Source organism: Apaloderma vittatum, unplaced genomic scaffold (genome assembly GCF_000703405.1).
Source record: "Apaloderma vittatum isolate BGI_N311 unplaced genomic scaffold, ASM70340v1 scaffold4737, whole genome shotgun sequence".
NCBI lineage: Eukaryota > Metazoa > Chordata > Aves > Trogoniformes > Trogonidae > Apaloderma > Apaloderma vittatum.
The window spans coordinates 140,324-160,185 of NW_009724400.1; the positions used below are offsets into that span (position 1 = coordinate 140,324).

Below are 19,862 nucleotides of genomic sequence, written 5' to 3' on the forward strand. Positions count from 1 at the left end.
GAAAGAGGTACTGTGCTCTGTCTGATATTGTGGCGGTGCTGGAAATTGAAAGTCAGGTAATACGATTTTTCTGTCTGGATCAGCCGCTGGCTGTCTCCAATATGTTCAGGAAATCACTTTACATCTCTGCTTCCATTTCCTCGGCTGTCAAATGAACATAATGATAACTACCTCCTGTGAGTGCTCGTGCTTCATTAGAGCAATAAAACATTTCAGAGGACGGAGGCATAGATTTGTGATTTATTAATCCAGCAAGGTCAGGCTGAACTGTCTGTCTGTAAACAGCTAAAGCAATAGCAGAATGCGGGAAAGGTCTCCTGGAACCGAGTGGATGCTGATGGTCGGCACGCTGCCCGTGCTGCGCAGGATTGCCAGAGAAGGCGAAATAGATCTTTCCAGCGCTGGCTGAATGGGGGGGGGCAGCTTAAAACAAAGTGGTTTTGTTCCACACCTGCCAGGTATCACCTCACTGCAGCGAGTCCTTCGGGTGTTCAGTGTGTTGGGTTTTTTTCAGAAGGAGGTTTTGTGTGTTCAGTTCTTCTGTGTGGATATTTTACTGAGATGCTCTGCGTGGCTGTTTCTCTATCTGCAGCTAGTTGTGACATGATTTTTTGCTCGAACACAATAAAATAAAACTAGTCAAGGAGATAAGATACCAAGATAAACAGATGAGCAATGTTTATAAACCATAAGAGTCTCCTAAATTTGATAACCACCACTTCTAGCCAATATACCCCATGTGGTGCTAAAGAAAGAGGAAATCAGTATTGCAGAAGCTTTTGCAGAAGATTTATGAGCACATTTTGTTCAGGATCAATCCATGAAGACTGAAGAATAGCTAGCACTATGCACTTACTTATGAAACGGCTTACAGAGAAGTCCCTTGTTGAATTCAGAGACTGTTTCAGGGAATTAAATCAGGGACTGTGGAAATGGGGTTTGAATTATTTTTTTTCTTTTTCGTTTATCAGTGAAAACCCAGAAGAAACTGCCATAATAAATTATCAAACTCCTTTGAGTAATGTGGCTGAATAGACAGTAACAGTGAAGCACAGTCCCTGCCAAAGTTACTAAGCATACTTGCTCAAGTTTATATTTGATGGGATAAGTGGATTTGTATGGACTGGTTTTCTAGTAGAATTCCCCCCAAACTCCTTAACAGACTTTCACTGTATTTCAGTACTACTTTCCAAGGAAGATGAGGTTGAATTGTAAATAGATACTAACATGCATAAGCCACAATATTCTTTCAGGGAGCACAGAAGCTGCTTTCTGTGCCACAGCATACTCCCTTACACCCTGACACTTAGACCTTTTGCGGCCTGATCCCTCTTTTGGGTATTACTTACTGTTAACGTTGGTAAGAAAGTGTTTCCTCGCTGCTTGCTTGCTGGAGAGCACACCAGGCACGCCCCTTGTCCCAGGCCACAGCTGGAGGCTCCCCCGCACGTGGGGAAATCGCTGGGGGTAAAAGGATTGTGATTATGCAATTTTTACTTTTGCTTTCTGCTGTTTTCTCCCTATTTATACAAGAAAATCTGTTTTACATCTCCTGTTCCTTTAGACAGATTCTTACTGAAGGACTGGTGCAGCTGCAAGGATGGGAGGCTTGTCTCTGTGTAGTAGGACTTCTCTGTACTTTAACGGCTTTAATGAAAAGCATCAAGGATCAGGACAGAGCAGATGGTCTTCTAAGTTACGCCTGTAGTACGCCTTCTTGCCACATCTCTTTCATACTTATCTTCATTTCCTGCTGGTTTCATACTGGAGCACAGAACTCCACAACAGCACAGGAGAAATAGGTTTGGGGGGTGTCCTTGTAACACCCCAGCCTGGGAACCTTGGTCTGTCTCTCTGAATAAGATCCCAGTAAGCATTATGGAAGAAGGGAATAGATAAGGCTTCAGATGTCTGATCAGTTCACTTTATTTAGAGTACTACTTTGAAATGATTTCTTACTCTTTCATATTAAGTAAGGTCAACAGTTTCAAGATAGAGCTAAGACAATTCGGTCTGGGTTTATATCTTGAATGTTGCTCAGCTGAAATATTAAAAAGCACCTCTGATTTAGTAATTTTCATTTAACCATATTTTGCGCTATTGTCATCAAAGTGAAATTCTCTTGTATGTTTGTCCAACGTGCTTCATGTTTTTATGTTTACTGTTTTCTTTTTGCTTTCTTTAGAGGGGTTGGTTTAAGTTTTCCTCAGTAATTGTGGACATTATTGCTGCTTTTTAGTAGTACCTGTGCACTGTGCTTTGCAGGTCATGGGTTTCACAGCTTTCACCTCTGCCTCCCGGAGGCCTCTGCAGTGACACTGACCACTTGGTCCCTTCTGGTACCGCAGAGGAAGGTGATATTTGGCCGAAAACAAATAAAGGGAAAACAACACCAAAACTACATGTAAACACGTATCTCTGCTCATTGGCTGTAGTTTTTTGCCTTAAGGCAAGGTGACAGTGGCACGTCCTCACAGCGGGAGGCAGCTAGACACGACCAGTATAGGCAAGAGGAACAGACAGATGTGTAACAGATCGAGGAAAAACATGTGTTTGTAAGTCATGACAGCGCGTGGCATTAGGGCTCTCTGCAGCTGCCGGCAGGTGACCGGGCACTTAGCAGGGCTGGCTGCTGCTTCTTGTGCAGTGGGGACTCGGTAACGCTGTCCCAGGTCTCTAGAGAGAGCTGGGATGGCTCATACAGTAATGTGTACCCAGTTAAAAGGTGAAAGTAAAGCAGAGGATCTCCATGCTTTGTTTAAAAGAACACGGGTGTTCCTTGTGTACCTTGTCTTAAGCTGCAGCTGTGTTTTCCCAGAGTGGAGCTGCCTGAGACTTGACCTTTCAGCATGGCTGTTCACCGGGTTTGCTTGTGGTCACCTCGCTGTTTCCCTGCAGTGGCTGGAAGCGAGCACTGCAGCGTCTCCCCCTGGCCCAGGAGGGCTCTAGTGACAGGCTTTGTGAGGGCATCAGTCACACGCTGTAATTTAGACGTTAATACTGGTTCAGCAACAAAAGCCATTACTCAGCTCTCTCTCAGTATATGGACACTCCTTTTTCTAATCTCACTTTTAACAGTTTTCTTGCTAAAGCATTGTTTTGGTGAATCATTCGTATCAAAGCAAATTTTCCTCTTCCCTGTTGTCTCACTCCTGCTCACGCTTTTTTCCTTCTTGTTACTCTCATTCCAATATCACTCTTGTTTTCCTTTAAATATTTGAATAATTAACACCAGTTGGCGCGGAAAGATTTCTGTCGATGTGAGCTGTATTGGTAAGTGTTTGACGTGGCTTGCTGAGCAGGGAAAGGGGGGGAAATGGGGAGCGGCTTTATTCAGCAGCAGCTTTCCAGCACTTCCTTGGCTTCCTGTTTGCAAGGAGAGCTTTCAGACAGCCCTTCCGGTGTTCCTCTGATCTTTAAATGCATGTTTTCTGAATCTCCTCCACAGGTGCCAACAAAAAAGCTGAAGAAATATGAGAGAGAGTACCAAACGATGCGAGAGAGCCAGCTGCAGCAGGAAGATCCTATGGACAGATACAAGGTACGGGAGATGCTGTGTGGGAACCTGTTCTGTGCGCTGAATCCCGTGGGGAGTGACCCGGTTCCAGCAGTTAAGCGGAGGAGCGTGTATGCGCTCCCCTCGCTGGGACGTGCTGATGCAGACCTGAGGGAAGTTAAGTGGCAGGTGAAACTCATCCCCTTTCTTGAGCAAGCACTTCGAGCACTTGGACTTAGTGGGTTTTTTCCAGGAATATTTCAATCACAATTTGTAACTCTCAAGACATCTGCAAGTAGCCACATATAATATTTTTCTTCTTTCAGTTTATATGTTTGTAGGTAACTCTCCTGCTGTTGCACTTTTATGGGAGATCTTCATGAGACGCAGACACAAAGGGTGATTCTCAGCTGCAGACACAAAAAGGAGAAAACACACATTGTTCTAGCACAAGCTGTGTGCAGTGGCATCCACCAAGACTTTTGGAAGATGAACTCTTCCTTGACTGATACTATCCTTGTTATTCATCTCTGTTCGTACCAAGTGTTAGTAATTTTTTGTTAATATAATGCCTGGTACCGTGGGACCCAGAGCTCTTCTGAGGTCCCGAGGTACTACTGCAGCGGAGTTCATAGTAATCAATATCCAGCTTTAAAGCAGCAGAGAAATAGAAGTTCAGTTATTAATAAGGTAGCTTGATAGTTCACCAAAAAAGAATTGCTGTTTAGTTTTGGGTCAGCATTGCTTATCTTTCCAATGTATTTGCTTTTATTGTCACTGCTACCTGCTGTTGCCATAGATTTTTGTGTGACGGAGGCTCTGCCTCTAGGCATATGCTTCACGTAGTGCTCAAGATCTGTTTATTGCTTACCCTGTTTTGAAAAATCTAGTTTCCTTTAGGTGAAGCTGCCAGAGATGAAGCACTTTACTGCCCGTTACCCACGTTAGCTGGGAGGTGATGTTGCTTACATAGCCCTGTACTGTTCTCTTGCTGTTCTTCATGTGCCTTAGTATGTTCAGTGACACCACAGGTGGTACGGAGTCTACCAGGTGTGTGGAGTAGTAGATAATCATACAGGGTGCAACAGGCGTATGTGGTCTCTGAACACAAAGTGCACCACGTTCAGAAAACCACAGCTTGAAAATCTGTGCTGAAAGACTGTGCCGTAATTCATTAATGTGACAAGATGGAGTTACAGGTGCAGAGAAAGTAAAACTGACTTCCTTTTTTTTTTTTCCCCCAGGTGTTTACCTGTGAAAAATTATGTTTTGAGTGTAGTTCTTTTGATGTCAAAGGGTGTAGATTTTATGGTTTTTGAGGACTGGGACTGCTGTAGCAGCTAAGAGCCGGTAGGGAGTATGACCTGTTTAGGAAAAAACACAACTTGCTGCTGATTAACTTCTGACAAAGCGTTTTTCTAGTGGTTCACTTAGAGTACTGTGGAATTAAAGTAATACTTAGAAAACGAGTAAGGCTCCTTTAAAGCTCCTTGGAAGCATATAAACAATTTTGGGTGATGGACAGTGAAGAACATTATCCCTAAGCTGCAAATGAGGATATAGAAGCGATTCTGGCCACTGTTTACGTGAGTCACTGTGACGGTCAAGGTCACAGCCCAGGGTTTTGGCTTCACTTTTGAAATTCACTGCCTTTTTTTTTTTATTAAGCCAGATTGGGGCTGATCTACTTAGCGACGCTGTGATTAGGGAGAGTCACCATAACTGGTTAGATGCACATTAAGTTCAAAGTTTGGACATATGCTTCAGCTGATGGGTGTCATGGAGGAATGCTTGTAAGCGCTCTCTGTTCCTTGTTGTGCTTGTTTGATTTCGTTATCGTGTCAAGGTGAGGTTGGTAGGAATCGACATTTCAAGAGTGTTTGCAAAGGGCAGCAAGAAACACAACCTGTGTGGTCCTCACAAGCAGGAAGCAAAGAGACAACTTTTCTTGTCCCTTAAATACTTGCTCTGTGGCCTGTGTGTTCAGAAATGTATTTCATTTTGGCAGCTTCACCCAGCCGGGCTGTGTTTGGGAAAGGGCTGTGTCTCTGCTGCTGTAAAGCCAGTATTGCCGCCGAGCGTGGCGTTGCTGTTAGCTCCCTCTGGCCTCCTGCGCTCTTGGTGTGGGCTGTGCCCTAAGGGCCAGCATCACTCTCATTTCGACAGTTCCTCTTCCCAGATCAAAATGGTGCTTTGGTTTCCTGCCTGGGAAGGGGATGTTTCTTGGACAGCATCACTGGAGTGAAGGTCCCTGCAAAATACTCCTCTGATAGGTCAAGAAGGAAACGGGCTTTCAGATTTTTCACAGGTTTTAGTTATAGTTGTTAGAGGTTTTGTTGTTTGCAGCATGTTACTAGTTTTTATTGCCAGTAGAGGTTTGTCAGGACTACACAGAGGCTGGCATTTCTGTGTTGCACTGATGAAAGATGTCTCGAGTAAGACACCTGCCGGTGACCTGGCCCGCAATGGAAGCGGCTCGGTGGACTGCTGAGAGAGGCCCCGCATGGCGCTGCGGGGGGAGCAGCCCTGCCACCGCAGCAGGGCCCGTGCTGCACGGCTGCCTTCCTCTGCCCACCCGTCCCCGCTGCGCTGCGAGCGCTGCAGAGGGAACGTGCCGGAGCTGGCGCAGCTTTCGAATGCGTGTCCAGCTGCCGCTCTGAGATCAGGGGACACCAGGACCCAGCCGGAGCGAGGTGAGGCTGCGACACACTTCTCGCTCTGCTGCCCAGTGCTGAGGGCCCAGAGGGGTTTGAGGTGCAGGGACGTGGGGCTGAGCAGCGGCCTGTGGTTCTCCAGGAGAGAGGTGCTGCCTTCCTGCCTGAGGGAAGCAGGTGTATCTGGGCGGGGGGCTCCTCCAAACCCCCCTGCCCCAGACCCTTCCTAAACTCCAGAAAAGGGCTGGTTTTGCAGCCTCTGGCCTGTGGTTAACCAGTCCTGCTCTCGTGACAGTTTAAATTCACGTGTTACTGCCCAGCTCGTATTTTACGTGTTGATTGTGATTTGACTTACCAAAAGAACAGTATTAAAGTGTGCCATTATTTGTGATATTTGTTTCTTTCCGTATTTACAAGTGTTATTTAGAAAAAGAGTAATTTTTTTATGGACACCTTTTCACTTTGTTTTCCATTGATTATAATAAATTGTCACCCATGTTTTTGTCAGATAGATCTTTAAAAGCTGCAGAAGTAAGTACATTCTAAATTGCTGTTTGTCACCAAATTTCCTGACTTTTAGTTAAAATAAATTACAAATTGCCTACAGAAAGCAAGAAAGAAGAGTGAACTGCATGTGCAGAAAAAATAGCAATATAATTCAGATTTTTCTACATATTATGGGGTTTTTTTCTATGTTTGAGAAAACCTCATGTAACAGGGTTTTGGTTGACTTGATGAGAAATTGCCAGAGTTGGGCTTGGGACTTCCAGATTTAAAACAAAGAGTATCTAACCATACAAAGAAGGGCTGAAGTGCTGCAAGCAGACCCTGCTTGTGCACACAGTTGTGTTCTGAGGGTAGAGATGCCTTTTGCTCTGTGGACATTGTGCAGCAGAGAAGTTGTCTGTCTGAATAAATGTGTAATTGGGACATAATAGCCTTTTGTGTGTTTGAAGTGGAAGCAAAAAATCGCTACACTCAGAGTCAGGGTAACTGAATGGTATCATCATGAGGAAAAGCATAAGATCCACTCTTGATGTGGATCACTGTTTGTTTGTGGCTTTAAAAAGAAAGTGTGCTGGAGCACTTCAGGGAATGCTTCAACAAATGAAAACACAAACGACCTCCAGGAGCCTTTGTGTTGCTTCCCGTGAGAGGTTTTCCTGGAGAGTTTGCTGTAAAAGCCGTTTGAGTTTCTAGATGAAGGTTCACAGGGTCGTTCTCCACAATCAAGAGCCCTTTCTGATGGACATACAAAGACTTGAGTTTGCTCACATCCAGAAAAGTGAATTACAGTCGGTATTTTCACTCCCCCACTGAGGATCCATTCCTGCCCAAAGCTCTGGGGTTTGGGTGGTTGCTCATCAGAAAACGTGACACCGAATTGCTTAACAAGGTTTGTGACTTGTTACACCCCACTTGAGTAGCAGCACAGAGAGGATGCATCATCATCGTCACTAATCTTGTCAGGAATTGCTCCTTGGTGCTGGTTGGAAGGGAGCAGAGGGTGGAGTTCAGCCTTTCAGCCTTCCTGAGCTGAGGCTTGCCTGCTGCTTTCAAATTTGCTGCCGTCCGGTGTGTGATGAAAGCTGGAATATATCCTCTTTAAAACTCAGAACCAAAAACCCACTGAAGAATCAGCAACTTTTTTTTTTTGGCTGTCTTTGTTGGTATTAAAAATTATTTTATATCCTGTTTTCACTGTCTTTACATCAATGGTTGAAAGCAGTATTTGGTCTGTGACTTTACAGGAGGTAAGTTCATTCGTGTTTGTATGTATCAGCGGTGTTTGTCCTTTTTGGAAATGCAGTATCCTCCTTTTAAAAGCTAACCAGACTTGACCAGCCACCTTTTTAACTTGAAGGAGGAATCTGGGAGAGAGGAATCTTTTATTTTACTGACTGTAGAAATTGAGCAGTGCTAAAGAGAAGGAAATCGTTGTTATAGTCAGTAAATCGTTAGTAGTGTGCAGAGACAAGGCAGGAAGCTGTCTGTTTGCACCAAGGACAACGAGCAGGTCTGACGAGTTGGCTTATGCCAGGTTACAAAATGCTCTCTGTGATGTGAGTCCTGCTGTAATGAACCAGCTCCATCTGTTGAATTTCATGCCATCGCAAATGGTATTTTTTGATAAAACCCTGGAAATATTTCAAAGCCACTGAAAATAGTTTACTGCATATGAAAAGTGGTGTTTGCTATTTTTGTCTTTACAATGTAGCATTAGATTTTACTTAGACGTAAGCAGATTAAGATTTCCTTCTGAGCAAGGAGGTAGTTTCTCACTGCTAGATCTAGGGGGAGGAGCTGGAAAAGACAAACCATCCAATCGCATGTACTGCCCTGTGTGGAGGAAGAGTAAAATGTAAGAGACTTTCAGCTGGAAATTAGAAGTATGATGAACGAGATAGAAACATCTCTTAGCTATTGACTGGATGCCCAAGGTAAGAGATCTTTTAACTTGCTAGCAACGCGCCATGTAAATTCTAGTTTAAGAGGAGGATAGCGCATTTCCAACCACGTAGCTTGCTTACCCACTTGTCTGCGAATGCAAAGCAGGAACTTTGAACTTCACATTGTGCGGCTTGCTTTGCAGACACTGAAGCTTTTGGCAAAAGCATAGCAAAAATGTTAAAGCAAACTTCTTTCTGGGTTATTTGGTGGAAGTCTTAAGAATTTGCTGATTTCTCCCTCTAAGCAACGTCCCCATGAGAAGGTATTGGTGCTGCAGCACTTGGCAGCAATACCATTGTGGTCTGGTTCCCGTTTTTAGGTGAAACCAAGTCTCTTTCTGACAACCACTCCCTGGCAGAGCTGTGTCCGTAAAAACCATTATTTACAACAAAATATAGAAATAAAGACATAGTGGAGCCTTTTAAAAATTTTTATTAAAGCCTACAGTTTGGTTTTACACTTTAAAGTATACATTACCCTTACAGAAGATTTTTACTTTTAAAAATTCCTGGTCTCAAGCAGAATATAGTGCAATTAAAATAAAAGTAATCCCCTAAGTTATGCATCTTGTAGCAGTGGTTATTTTAACTGTGTTAAAACAAAAATATTTTACTTACCATTCCTGTAAAAAACCAAATTATTTAAAGTATGAACTTTTGGAAAGGAAACAAAACTTACCTTCCTGTTCAGGGCAGTGCAGTCTAGTTGCACAATAGGGTCCCATTAAGGGGAGAGTATTTGCAGAGGTTCTGCTTCCTGCCACAGAGGAAGCTCCCACACAAAAGAGACCTCTTTTAGCATCCTCCGAGCTCTGTAGTTGTCCTTTTTTGTTTAAGATGACAGAAATGAAAATTGCTGTTTCATGGTGGAGAGTTTGGAAAGAAAAAAATATCTGTGTAGCTGGTGAACAGGAGGAAGCGAAGATATGTGAATAATGTGTTTATGCAAAGAGACACGTTTTGTAGGAAGACAGTCACTCTTGGAAATTTTTTGCTGTCGTAAGTGCTGATACATATTCACTTCTACCTTTTTTTTCTTGGAGAACATAACTTGCCTTTCAAGTGAGCACAGGTCCCTTTTGAAATCTTAGCATGCAGGTTACTGTTCCTCCACCTGTGAGTTCCCATATGAATTTGGTGCTTTCCCTTGAGTTTCCAGAGCTCACAGATTCCCTTTTGCAGTCTCTTTTGGTAGGAAAGATATGTGGTCATTGTGCAACTGAAGGCCACCACATTTTTTGTTCTCTTAAAATGTGTTTCAGGAGGGCACCTGGCTGTGTTCTGAAAATGAAACGGTGTGTTTGATGTGGACTCTTGCAAGTCCACTGACCCACAGATATCTTTTGAATATGACTCTTTTTCTCAGCTCTAGGAGAACAGTCGCTGAAAGTGATTTTTAAAAAATATGAATTACTACTGTTCATTCTTCAGTGTACTCACCTTCTCTAGTTAGCGCTGTGCGTAGTCGTTTCTGCCCATGCAGGGTGGGCAGGGAGTGCAGCGCCGCGAGGACCAGGGTCTGCAGTCTCCAAGTTGTGCATTTTGTGTCGCCGTGCGTTGCCTGCCAAGCAGGTTCTGGGGCTGTGCTGAGGGCCCCTCTCCAGCTGGCACTTTTTCTCGGCAGGTATCCCTGTAAAACGTGCACTGTTGTTGCTGGCGCACAAACAACAATGGAGATTGTACGAGCTATAGGGAGTTCCCGGCTAAATGCTATTCTTTGCTGGTCTGGCAGAAGATGGGAAGTCAGCACTGTATCATCTACAGAATGGATATTTTTATTAATTTCTGCAGACAAAATTTTGTAAAATGGAGCAGGACAGCTTTCTTTCTACTTTGGATTGGAAACATTATGAGTATCTCTTAATTGTTCCCTATTCATTGCTGCTGGGTGGCATTTTATCTGCCTAATTTCTTTTGATGTTGAGCAAGCAGAAACCAAGTGCTTTTGTGGAGAGGACTGTTTACTTTTGACAGAGAAGCCCTGTAATCAGTGTGTCACTGCTGTGACACAAACGTAACCATTGGGATGTAAGTGGAATTGCTGCATTCGCACTGCTGGCTTAATTCACTGTTGTTTCCCAGAGCAGCAGTCCTGTCTTAATGTGCACTCTTGCCTTCTCAGTGTTTTACACACACAATGTACTCACTTATTGCGCTTGAATATTGATAAGGATTAACTTCCTTTCCTGGTTGTTTCTTTCTTTCTGCAGAGGGAGAACCGCAGGCTCCAAGAAGCAAGTATGCGGCTGGAGCAGGAGAACGATGACCTTGCCCATGAGCTTGTAACAAGCAAAATTGCCTTACGGAATGACCTGGACCAGGTAATGCTGACAGAGAAGGGTCTCAGCTCAGGCAACATCATTTTTAGGAGCCGGTCTTGGTGCTCAAGTGAAAGCACAAGCACAACATTGGAAGTGTAATTATTTGTGCGTTTATTTTCCCGACAACCTCGCTCCTAGCTGCAGTCAGAATGCTGGATTGCCACATGCATGTAATGTAGGCATTCGCAGTCCCCGCAGCCCCCTCCCAGCCAGCGCTGACTGCACCTTCTCTGTCATGGATTGGTTTAGAACGTGTAAGCCATAACCTTTAGGCACATACCAACGTGAACATTTACTTGAGAAAGGTATCACATACTCTTAAAAGACTAATTTCAAGGCAAAATGCCTTGCAGAATGTCGACCACATTACGTGGAACTATCTTTCGTGGCAATTTTAGTACAGCCAAAAAAATATCAATGAAGCGGCATGGCACCAAAAATTAGAAGGGTTCCTGGGTGTCGTTTGATAACTGCTTTTATTTCCTGTGAAGACTGGAATGTGGGGGCAGCAGCATTCAGAGCCCTTTATCTTAGAGCTGACTGCTATACATGTTCAACCCTCCTCTTTCTGTGGTGTTTTGTGTGGTATGGATAAATGCCCTAACAGCTATTATTAAGGTACTAAATACAGGAGGGCCATACTCCACCACACCTCTTGCTCAGTGAGAGCTGTAGTGCCTTTTATAATGGAAAATCTTCTGCAAGGGCCTCTCAATTTGATTTATTTGGCTTTCTTTACCTAACCCGAGAATTGTAAGCATCATTGATCACAGTTGTGCGGTTTGTGTTTCTGTTTAGGCAGATGCTTGACAGATAGGCTCTGCTGATTTGGATTCTAAAAACCTGAGCTGCCTTGGTGAGCAAATGCGGGCGGACATGCCCTTTGCATGCCAGGGTGGGCAATCTCACGTGAAGGCCAAAAGCAACGTGTCGAGGTGCTCTGTCTTCCCTGGGAATAGCTGTACATAAAGCAACTTTATGTCTGCTGCTGCCTTTGCTTGTTCTTTTCTCGAGTATTGTGACAAAGCGGCCAGGCACATACCTTTGCCAGTCCCACTGCTCACTCTCCTGCATTTTAGCAGTCCTTCTGTAGACGAGAGTGGCTCCATGAAGTTTTCCCACATCGTGCCTCACTGGGAATGAAAGAAAAGTGACTATACTCCTCATGTGCAAGGGCAGGTGGTACTGTACACCCCTGCAGCTGCCTGGAGAACCTGGAATGAACACATAAAAGGAGGAAAAAATTGTAATTCCTTCAAATCCTATCTGAAACAGGTCTTTCATCAATAATATCCCTGTAACCCCCGAGTTCTTTTGTTCCAAGACATCTGTCTTACCAATTTTCTGGTTTTGTGCTGCACAATCTCTCCAGTCGTGGCCCCAGTGGAGCTGCTTCTGCTGCTCACATTTGCCACAAACACCCTCACTAATAGTTTAACACTGTGGCTGGTAGTTAAGCTAATACCACCAGCAGTGGTTGAAAACCAAACTGCAGCTTGGAGACAAGTTTTGCACTGTTGTTTGTTGTGTACAGTGTTGTTTTCCCGCTTGTATTTTCAGCAAACTTAAGTGTTATCTGACCACAACCCTTGCCTGTCCTAGCACGTAGTTACTGAACCGAAGGAGTGCTATGATGCAGCGTGTAACCTCCCAGCTGGGACGGTCCACACAATGTACCCAAACATGGAGAAATGCGTTTCTCTCCTGGTGTTTGGTGAGGCTAGTGCTCACAAAACCAAAGCGTTCCCAGTATGCTTCACCGTAAGCTCAGCCCTTCAAAGAAAGAAAATTCATATTCTCCAGTACACATACAGTCTCACGTTCCCCCGTGTGACAGTTATTTGCACTGATAAGCCATTTTATCTGGTGGTCCTGTTTGTCTCTTTTGTACTTGTCGTCACCCAGATACTTTGTAAGGTACAGTGCAGGCACTTAACGTTTTCTAATTTCTAGTTTACACACTTTAAGCTACAAAAATGGGATGAGTTATCTAAAGTTACACAGGAGGTAAATCATGCTGCCGTCACTTAGATTAATACTGTTCCCAACAAAAATATTCTATATATCGTTGTTTGTACTAGGACATAGCATCTATGCTTACTTGCCATCTGGGCATAGGTAAACGTTTGGCAAAAGGGTCTTTTTGCACAGTTGTTGAAACACAATGAAACAACTTGGCAAATAGCTACTTGAAAAGGGAATTTCTTACAAAAATAGGTTGGGTGAGCCATCGGAGGGCAGGAAGAGGCAATACTGCAACCTGAATCTGTTATCTTTCCGAGACGTATACACCCATACGTTTGTACTGGCACAGGTAACTTCTGAGTTACACCAGTGTTTCTGATTCTAGGCTGAAGACAAAGCGGATGTTCTGAACAAGGAACTTCTCCTGACCAAACAGAAGCTAGTTGAGACGGAGGAAGAGAAACGGAAGCAGGAAGAGGAAACTGCTCAGGTAAGACATTCTCCAACCTTCCCTATTTAGCTAGGAAATGCAAGCAGAAGGGTCTGGAAAAAAAAAGGAATGTGTTGCAATTGTGGAAAGAATTTGATCTTTAAAATGCAGTTGCAGCTGAAAATTTACAGTGCCAGGGTAAATGTGTTTTTTTGGTTTTTGTTTGGTTGTTGTTTATTGGTTTTGGTTTTGTTTTTAAAAATAAGTATGGTTTTCAATGTTTTCCTCCACTTGAGCTCTGAATGTACAGTTTTCCATACCTTATCCTCTTCCCAGTGTTGTAATAATCATTTTCACTGGTGGTGAGCAATTGCAACGAAGGAGGCATGATCAGACCTCTTGTAATTACCTGAAGGAGGAACTGCAGGAATTGTGGCCTTATAAGAGGCCATTCTGGATTCAGCTGCTGGTTCACTGAACTAAAACTGTGAACGTTCCTGTCTGAACCTAGAACCAACAGCAGAACTGAGTTGAGGGTTGGGAGAATTTTGCTGTCTAGTCCTGGCCTCATACTTGTTTGCAAAAATCCTCAGTCTTAGTTTTTTAATCCTGCGTATCTAATGTGCTCAATGCTTTATACGCATGAAGGTATGTTTAAAAAAGCAATACCTTGTTGCGTTTGGTTTTTTTGTCATTTGACAACAGTGACTACAAATGGTATTTTGTTGTGGAGGTTGACAAGTCTCCTTGCTGTAAACAAGACAGTGGAGGCCTTTTTTCTACTGAAAGGGCCCTCAAACTTTAGTTGTTCTGAACAGTGGAAGAATTAAGTTAGCTGTATTTTAACACAGCGCCACAGACCAAAACAGAGATGAGACTGATAGTGCTGAGAGATTATTCTTCCTGTTCCATCTCCAAACAGACAAATAATCGGTCTGCTGTAACAGTGTGCAAAGAAACAAAAGGAAATCCGTAAAACCCACTTAATAGTAATGCTCTTGTGTTCTGTGGACCATGCTGTGCCACCATTTAAGGCAGAGAAAGAAAATGACACTTGCAGAACTCTTAAGCGGGGGTACCCTACTTCACAGTATAGATTTTTTGGTTATGATAGAATACAATAAGTATTTGTACACAGAATAAATCAGACACTTCTCTGAAAAATTGGAATTTGGTGAGAAGAAGCTATAGAACTGTTGTAAACACAACCAGACTTTGAGAAAATAATGTGATGATATGTTTTGAGAACTTCTTCCCGTGTACTGCGTAACTTTTCTCCTTTGATTCCTAGCTAAAGGAAGTCTTCAGGAAGCAGCTAGAGAAGGCAGAATCTGAGATCAAGAAAACCACAGCCATTATTGCAGAATATAAACAGGTACTGGTCTAGAGATGCTTTCTCATATTTCTTCTTCCAACCTGTTACGAGAGCTGAGTTTTCAGAGTTGCAGATCTCGCATCCTTTAATAAGCTACACTGTGTTTCAGGCTTTCAGACAGCAAGTGTTGTAAATGTCATAAGTCTTTTTGTGGTTTTTGTAGTAGTCTCCTAATTTAGAGAGTCAGGAATAACTTGTCTTTCATCTAATTTTAGTACCACAGGGTGAATGTTTCTTTACCCTGACATAATACAGTACAAACATTATAGACCAATTAATCCATATTCAGGTACTGTATTGAATACTGCTGGTTTTTCCGGTCTCATTATCAGCACCAGTGGATTTGTTGAGGGAAAATGTCTGTACCTGAGTGAGGCAGAATTTAAGAAATGTTGGCTCTAACAAAAATCGTTGTTAAAAAGCACGGGTTTTATTTTAGTACAGTAAGCTTCAACTAAGAGGCTGCTTTCTCTGCTCCAGATTTGTTCCCAGCTGAGTACCAGGCTGGAAAAACAGCAAGCGGCCAGTAAAGATGAACTGGAAGTTGTGAAGGTGAGAATGATGCCTCTCTGTACAGGATATTTCTAACCCATAAATTGCTAAATGTCAGGGATACAGAACAAAAATGTGAATTGAAGTTTAATGTAACAACAGTGATGTCCACTCTGCTGCACTGATATCCCCACCTGCATTTTTCTTCAGACGTACATAGTGAAAGGGTTTATTTCCTTTCATGGTTCTTTCTTGTATCAGATGGGGTGGAACTCTCAAACTGAAGTGCATATACACGTGGCTTTTCTTTTTCCTGTTGAAATGTATACTTTTGGCAAAAAGTGTGGAAAGATGGTATTTACTTGGATGTTTTAATGAAACGAGAATAAAATAAAGGCTCCCTAGAAGAGAAAATACGTCACTTCTCCAGTGTGCACAGTGGAGGGGTAGGAATCGGCTGAATTGGATTGTGCTAATATTTGGGTTTCTGTAATTTATGCAGAGTTGATTAAAGTAATTGGCACAGCTTGGGCCATCCCCAGAATTTCCATCTCTCTTTTCTAAAGCCTCTTGCCAAGAATATCTGCACTACGGTTATTTCCTCATGAGGTTATAATTCCATCCCTCCACTTGTCACTGCTGAGGAGGCAGAATTGTTTTCCCTCTGCTGTAACTTCTGGTTGTTTCTTTAGTGCTCAAGCTGAACCCGATTCGCTGCTTTTTAGTGACTTCTTAACGTTATTGATAAAAAACACTGGCAGCATGGCCATCCCCTACAATGCTGAAGAAGCACCAGCAGGACAGAAGCAGCCCTTGCAGTGATGCTTCCTTGCTTCTGGAAATCTGGAAAAGCTTCCTGGCATTCTTAAAAATTTCACATTCTGTATTAATTTGGTCAAGTGCTTTTACAGAAGATGACAAGTCCCTGGAGTGTAATTTACGATTCTGAATTCTGACGGTGTAAATGCTGGAAAGCTTTGTTAGCAAGATGGTTTGAGTAATTCTAATCTAGGAGCGAAGTCTCTGTGCTTAAACAAGTGCTAAGGAGATTTTAGGGGGTTTTTATACCAGTTACTATACCCTGGAAATTGTTCACAAACTTCTCAAATTCTTTTCATGTCAAATATGAAAATTGCAGTACTAGAGAGTTGGAGATTACTGACCCAAACGCAGTCTAACATAAAAATGGCTTTCAGGAAGCACAGCAGTTCCTGTAACGTGGATTAAAAATGAGCTCTCTGGGTATTTCAGGGCAAAGTGATGTCCTGCAAACACTGCAGTGAGATTTTCAGTAAGGAAGGCACGCTGAAGCTGCCTGCTGTAAGCATGGAGAATAAAGGCATAGAAACAGATGATGAGAAGGATGCACTGAAGAAGCAGCTGAGAGAGATGGAGCTGGAACTTGCACAGACCAAACTGCAGCTTGTGGAAGCCAAGTGCAAAATTCAGGTACGTGGAATCCAGGTGCAGCAGGGCAGGCTCCTTAACCTTGGTGTGCTCAGCCCAAAACAATTCGGAGTCACACAAGAGAAACTGTTTCAGAAAGGAGCCTATACCTATGCCGCTGTATGCCTGTGAGCTTCCAGAATTACTTTCTGTAATTAACATTAAAAAAAAAAAGAGGGGGGTTTTTACTTGTATTTCTAAATATCTTCTGCAGTTTCTGCGGTTTCAGTGTCTTCTCTCCTCAGTGCCTGGGAGGTTGCAAGGAAAGTGCTGGCTTGCGGGAACTGAGTTTGAGGATGCTTTTTGGTTAATTGGGTTTTTCCTACAAATTCTGACTATTCTTTCTTAGGAGCTGGAGCACCAGAGAGGAGCCCTTATGAATGAAATCCAAGCGGCCAAAAACTCTTGGTTTAGCAAAACCCTGAACTCTATCAAAACGGCCACAGGCACGCAGCCTCCGCAGCAGCCCCAGCCGGCCCTGCCGCCCAAAGAGGGCAGCACATAGTTCCAGCCAGAGCCGCTGCAAGAGCACAACGAACACAGCTGAAACCCTGGAGGGTTCTTCCACTGCTCTCTCCTCTGGGGCGAAGGACAAAAGGCAGGAGTGCAGGCTTGAAGTGAAATTCTTCGGTGTCTTTCATTCATTCTGATGCGACCCTTTTCAAAGGGGGGGAAAAGAACTAGTTCTTGGTTTATGTTGAATTCTTACTTCCCAAATTGCCTTGCTGAAAGCCACGTTCTGATACCTTCATACTTTTACACTTTATTTTATATGACTAGATGTTAAATAAATACTTCAAAACTAGGTCTTTAATACATGACTAATTATTCAAAATTATTTTTATCTTGCATAGAACGTTTTTTTCTTCTTCTGGAGGAAGAGAGAGTATGGAAAGTGTAAAGTACTGAAGCCTAATCTCTTTGTAGAAAGCACAGTGTAATAAGTCTAGTGTGTGTGCGGGTGTGTGGGATAACTTACGCCCTGGGACCATCTCAGAAGTTTATCGCAGTGACCGTGTCCTGCAGAGAAGCACTTTTTGTAAAGCTTAGGCCATAGCAAAGCTAGTCTTGTGCTCTCTTGGCACAACTGTTCTTGAGCTTCCCTGATAATTCCGTAGTTTTGATCGTTTTTTCTTCAGAAGTGCGAGTAGTGCAGTTCTTTGTAGCGCTGTTGTTTAAAGGTTATTTACAGCTGAACTGGAATTTAACGTGAAGTTATCTCGTTCCCTTTTTTACTTCATGTTTATACTAAGAGTTCCAAGAAATAATTACTTCCACTGGGATAAAGGGAAAACTGTTCAACATTTATTTGATGTTTTTGCCAAGAAGTGGAGTGAAGACCTTGCATAGTTTTGACCTTTTGTAAATCCTGTGCAATACAGAATAGGTTGTATGAATAAAAGCAGTGAAAACCTTTCCCTGGGTCTATATTCAGATTCTGAATTTGACACAGAAATGAGGCATCAAATAAAAACCCCAAAAGGCTTGTGCTGCACTGATGAATAAAACATCACAGAAGCAAGGTCTGTTTGCTAGAATTATTTGGTTAGGAAATGCTAAGTTGGTATTACTTATTTTTATAAATAAAAACATTTTCAAGTGGAATACAAAACCTAGACTTGCCCAGGGGTTAGACTTCTCTGATGATTCCCAAACCTGTCCAGTTGTTTTATATCTCTTAAGGTAAGAAAATTCAAAAGCATTTGTTTTGACTGAGCATAAAATGTTTATAGAGATACTTATTTCATGGAAAATTAAACTATTGCTTGAACCGATGGAGTATTTTTTTAATTATACCTGTCATGTCTAAAGATGGTCTTGCAGTTAAATCTCATTGCTGGACTGAAGTTTGTGTATTAATTGTTCCATTTACAAAATTGTTCCAGGGACATTGGTTGTGTTTTGATCATTTTTTTTCCTTTTTTTTAATTCTAAGGAATGGCATATCTTGTCAGTTTTGTACAATAAAATTTAATTATACCCATCTTGTGCTTTGTTGTCAAGCATAATTGTGAATTATGTTAAACAGAGTAGTAAAAATTAAACGTTACCTGTGCCAGAGGAATGGTTCTGAAAGGCAGTCAGCTGTTTCAAAATATAATCACTATCCTGACACAACTATTCTGCAACAGAATTCTGTCTTCTAAGAGTTAGGGGTTAAAAAATTTTAGTGTATTAAAATGTACATGCAAGAACAGTGATTATCTGGAAATATTAATACAGTGAGAAGAAAGGGGGGGGAAAGCAGAAGGAATTTCTTTTGCAAATATTAACAAAGATGTATTTCCCCGGTCACTTTCTTGCTAATAGTATTTGCATAAATGTTTCCATTCTCTTGACTGTCTAAAGTAGCAATAGTCACTCACTTCCCAGTTCTGCTTTGCATTTGAAATGAGCTGCGTAACTGTGAAGTGGCAGTTAAGAACACCTGGTGAACATCCAGTTGTTACATCTGAGAGTACTGTGCCAGTGAGTGACAGTGATGTTTGACAGGTGTCCCAATTTCTTATTTCGTTATCTTGAATCTGACTTAGGACTGGATTTAAAAGCTGGATTGGAAAAATGCTGTAATAATAAAGAAAAGAAAAAAATAAGAAAAAGGGCAGCTGAGTTAATGTAACCACTCGCTGCTGCTCATAGATCTCACTCTTCTAGCTCCTCATCGTACACTCATGTCCCTTGTCCTTTTTACAACATGTACTGGAGATTAATTAAAAAAAAAATTTAAAAATGGGTGGTTCTTTTCCCCCGTGGTTAGTCTTTTGCTAAGTTAATTAGTTAAATAATTTCAAAGGGTCCAATGAGTGCAAGCAGATCGTGGGAGTGGGACTACCCCATTTCAGCAAAAAGGAACGATTACATGAACTCACCATGTTTCGTGGAATGAGCTTAACACATCATCTTTCTCAGTGTAGCAGCTCTGTGACTTTGGAAGTGGAGTTTCTGTGACAAAACCAGGTATGCTGCCTGCTAGCCATGGTGATTTCAGAACGTTTTAGGATAGAAACTGGCCTGCGTCTATTGAAAAAAAAGTTTCAGAAGTCAATGGCTGCATTATCAGTCTTTGCAGTGACTCAAAGGAAACAAACACCTTCCCTCTGTCGCTCCAAGGTAGCACTTGTAGCAGTGGCATTTGGAAAGGTGAGATGTACGTGTAAACTGCGTCTTCTCAAAGCTACTGAAAGAATGACAAAATGGTTCTCTGGCATTATCTTGGTGAGTAAGCGTAGTTC

The 19,862-nt window shown here is 42.5% G+C and overlaps 1 protein-coding gene across 3 annotated transcripts in view; it reads left to right on the forward strand.

The window, feature by feature from the left end:
* RABGAP1L (RAB GTPase activating protein 1-like) overlaps window positions 1–17,427 on the forward strand; it is a 65,236-nt gene extending 47,809 nt beyond the window's left edge. For 2 of the 3 annotated variants that reach the window (XM_009872465.1, XM_009872466.1), the window contains 7 exons: window positions 3,449–3,541; window positions 10,811–10,921; window positions 13,272–13,376; window positions 14,608–14,691; window positions 15,172–15,243; window positions 16,435–16,632; window positions 16,979–17,427. In XM_009872465.1, coding sequence (XP_009870767.1) covers window positions 3,449–3,541; window positions 10,811–10,921; window positions 13,272–13,376; window positions 14,608–14,691; window positions 15,172–15,243; window positions 16,435–16,632; window positions 16,979–17,134 — 819 coding nt within the window. In that variant the 3' untranslated portion in view covers window positions 17,135–17,427. Of the gene's footprint in view, window positions 1–3,448; window positions 3,542–7,865; window positions 7,905–10,810; window positions 10,922–13,271; window positions 13,377–14,607; window positions 14,692–15,171; window positions 15,244–16,434; window positions 16,633–16,978 lie in introns of those variants that run through there. The other variant, XM_009872467.1, reaches the window with a different exon arrangement.
* Window positions 17,428–19,862: the final 2,435 nt, after the last annotated feature.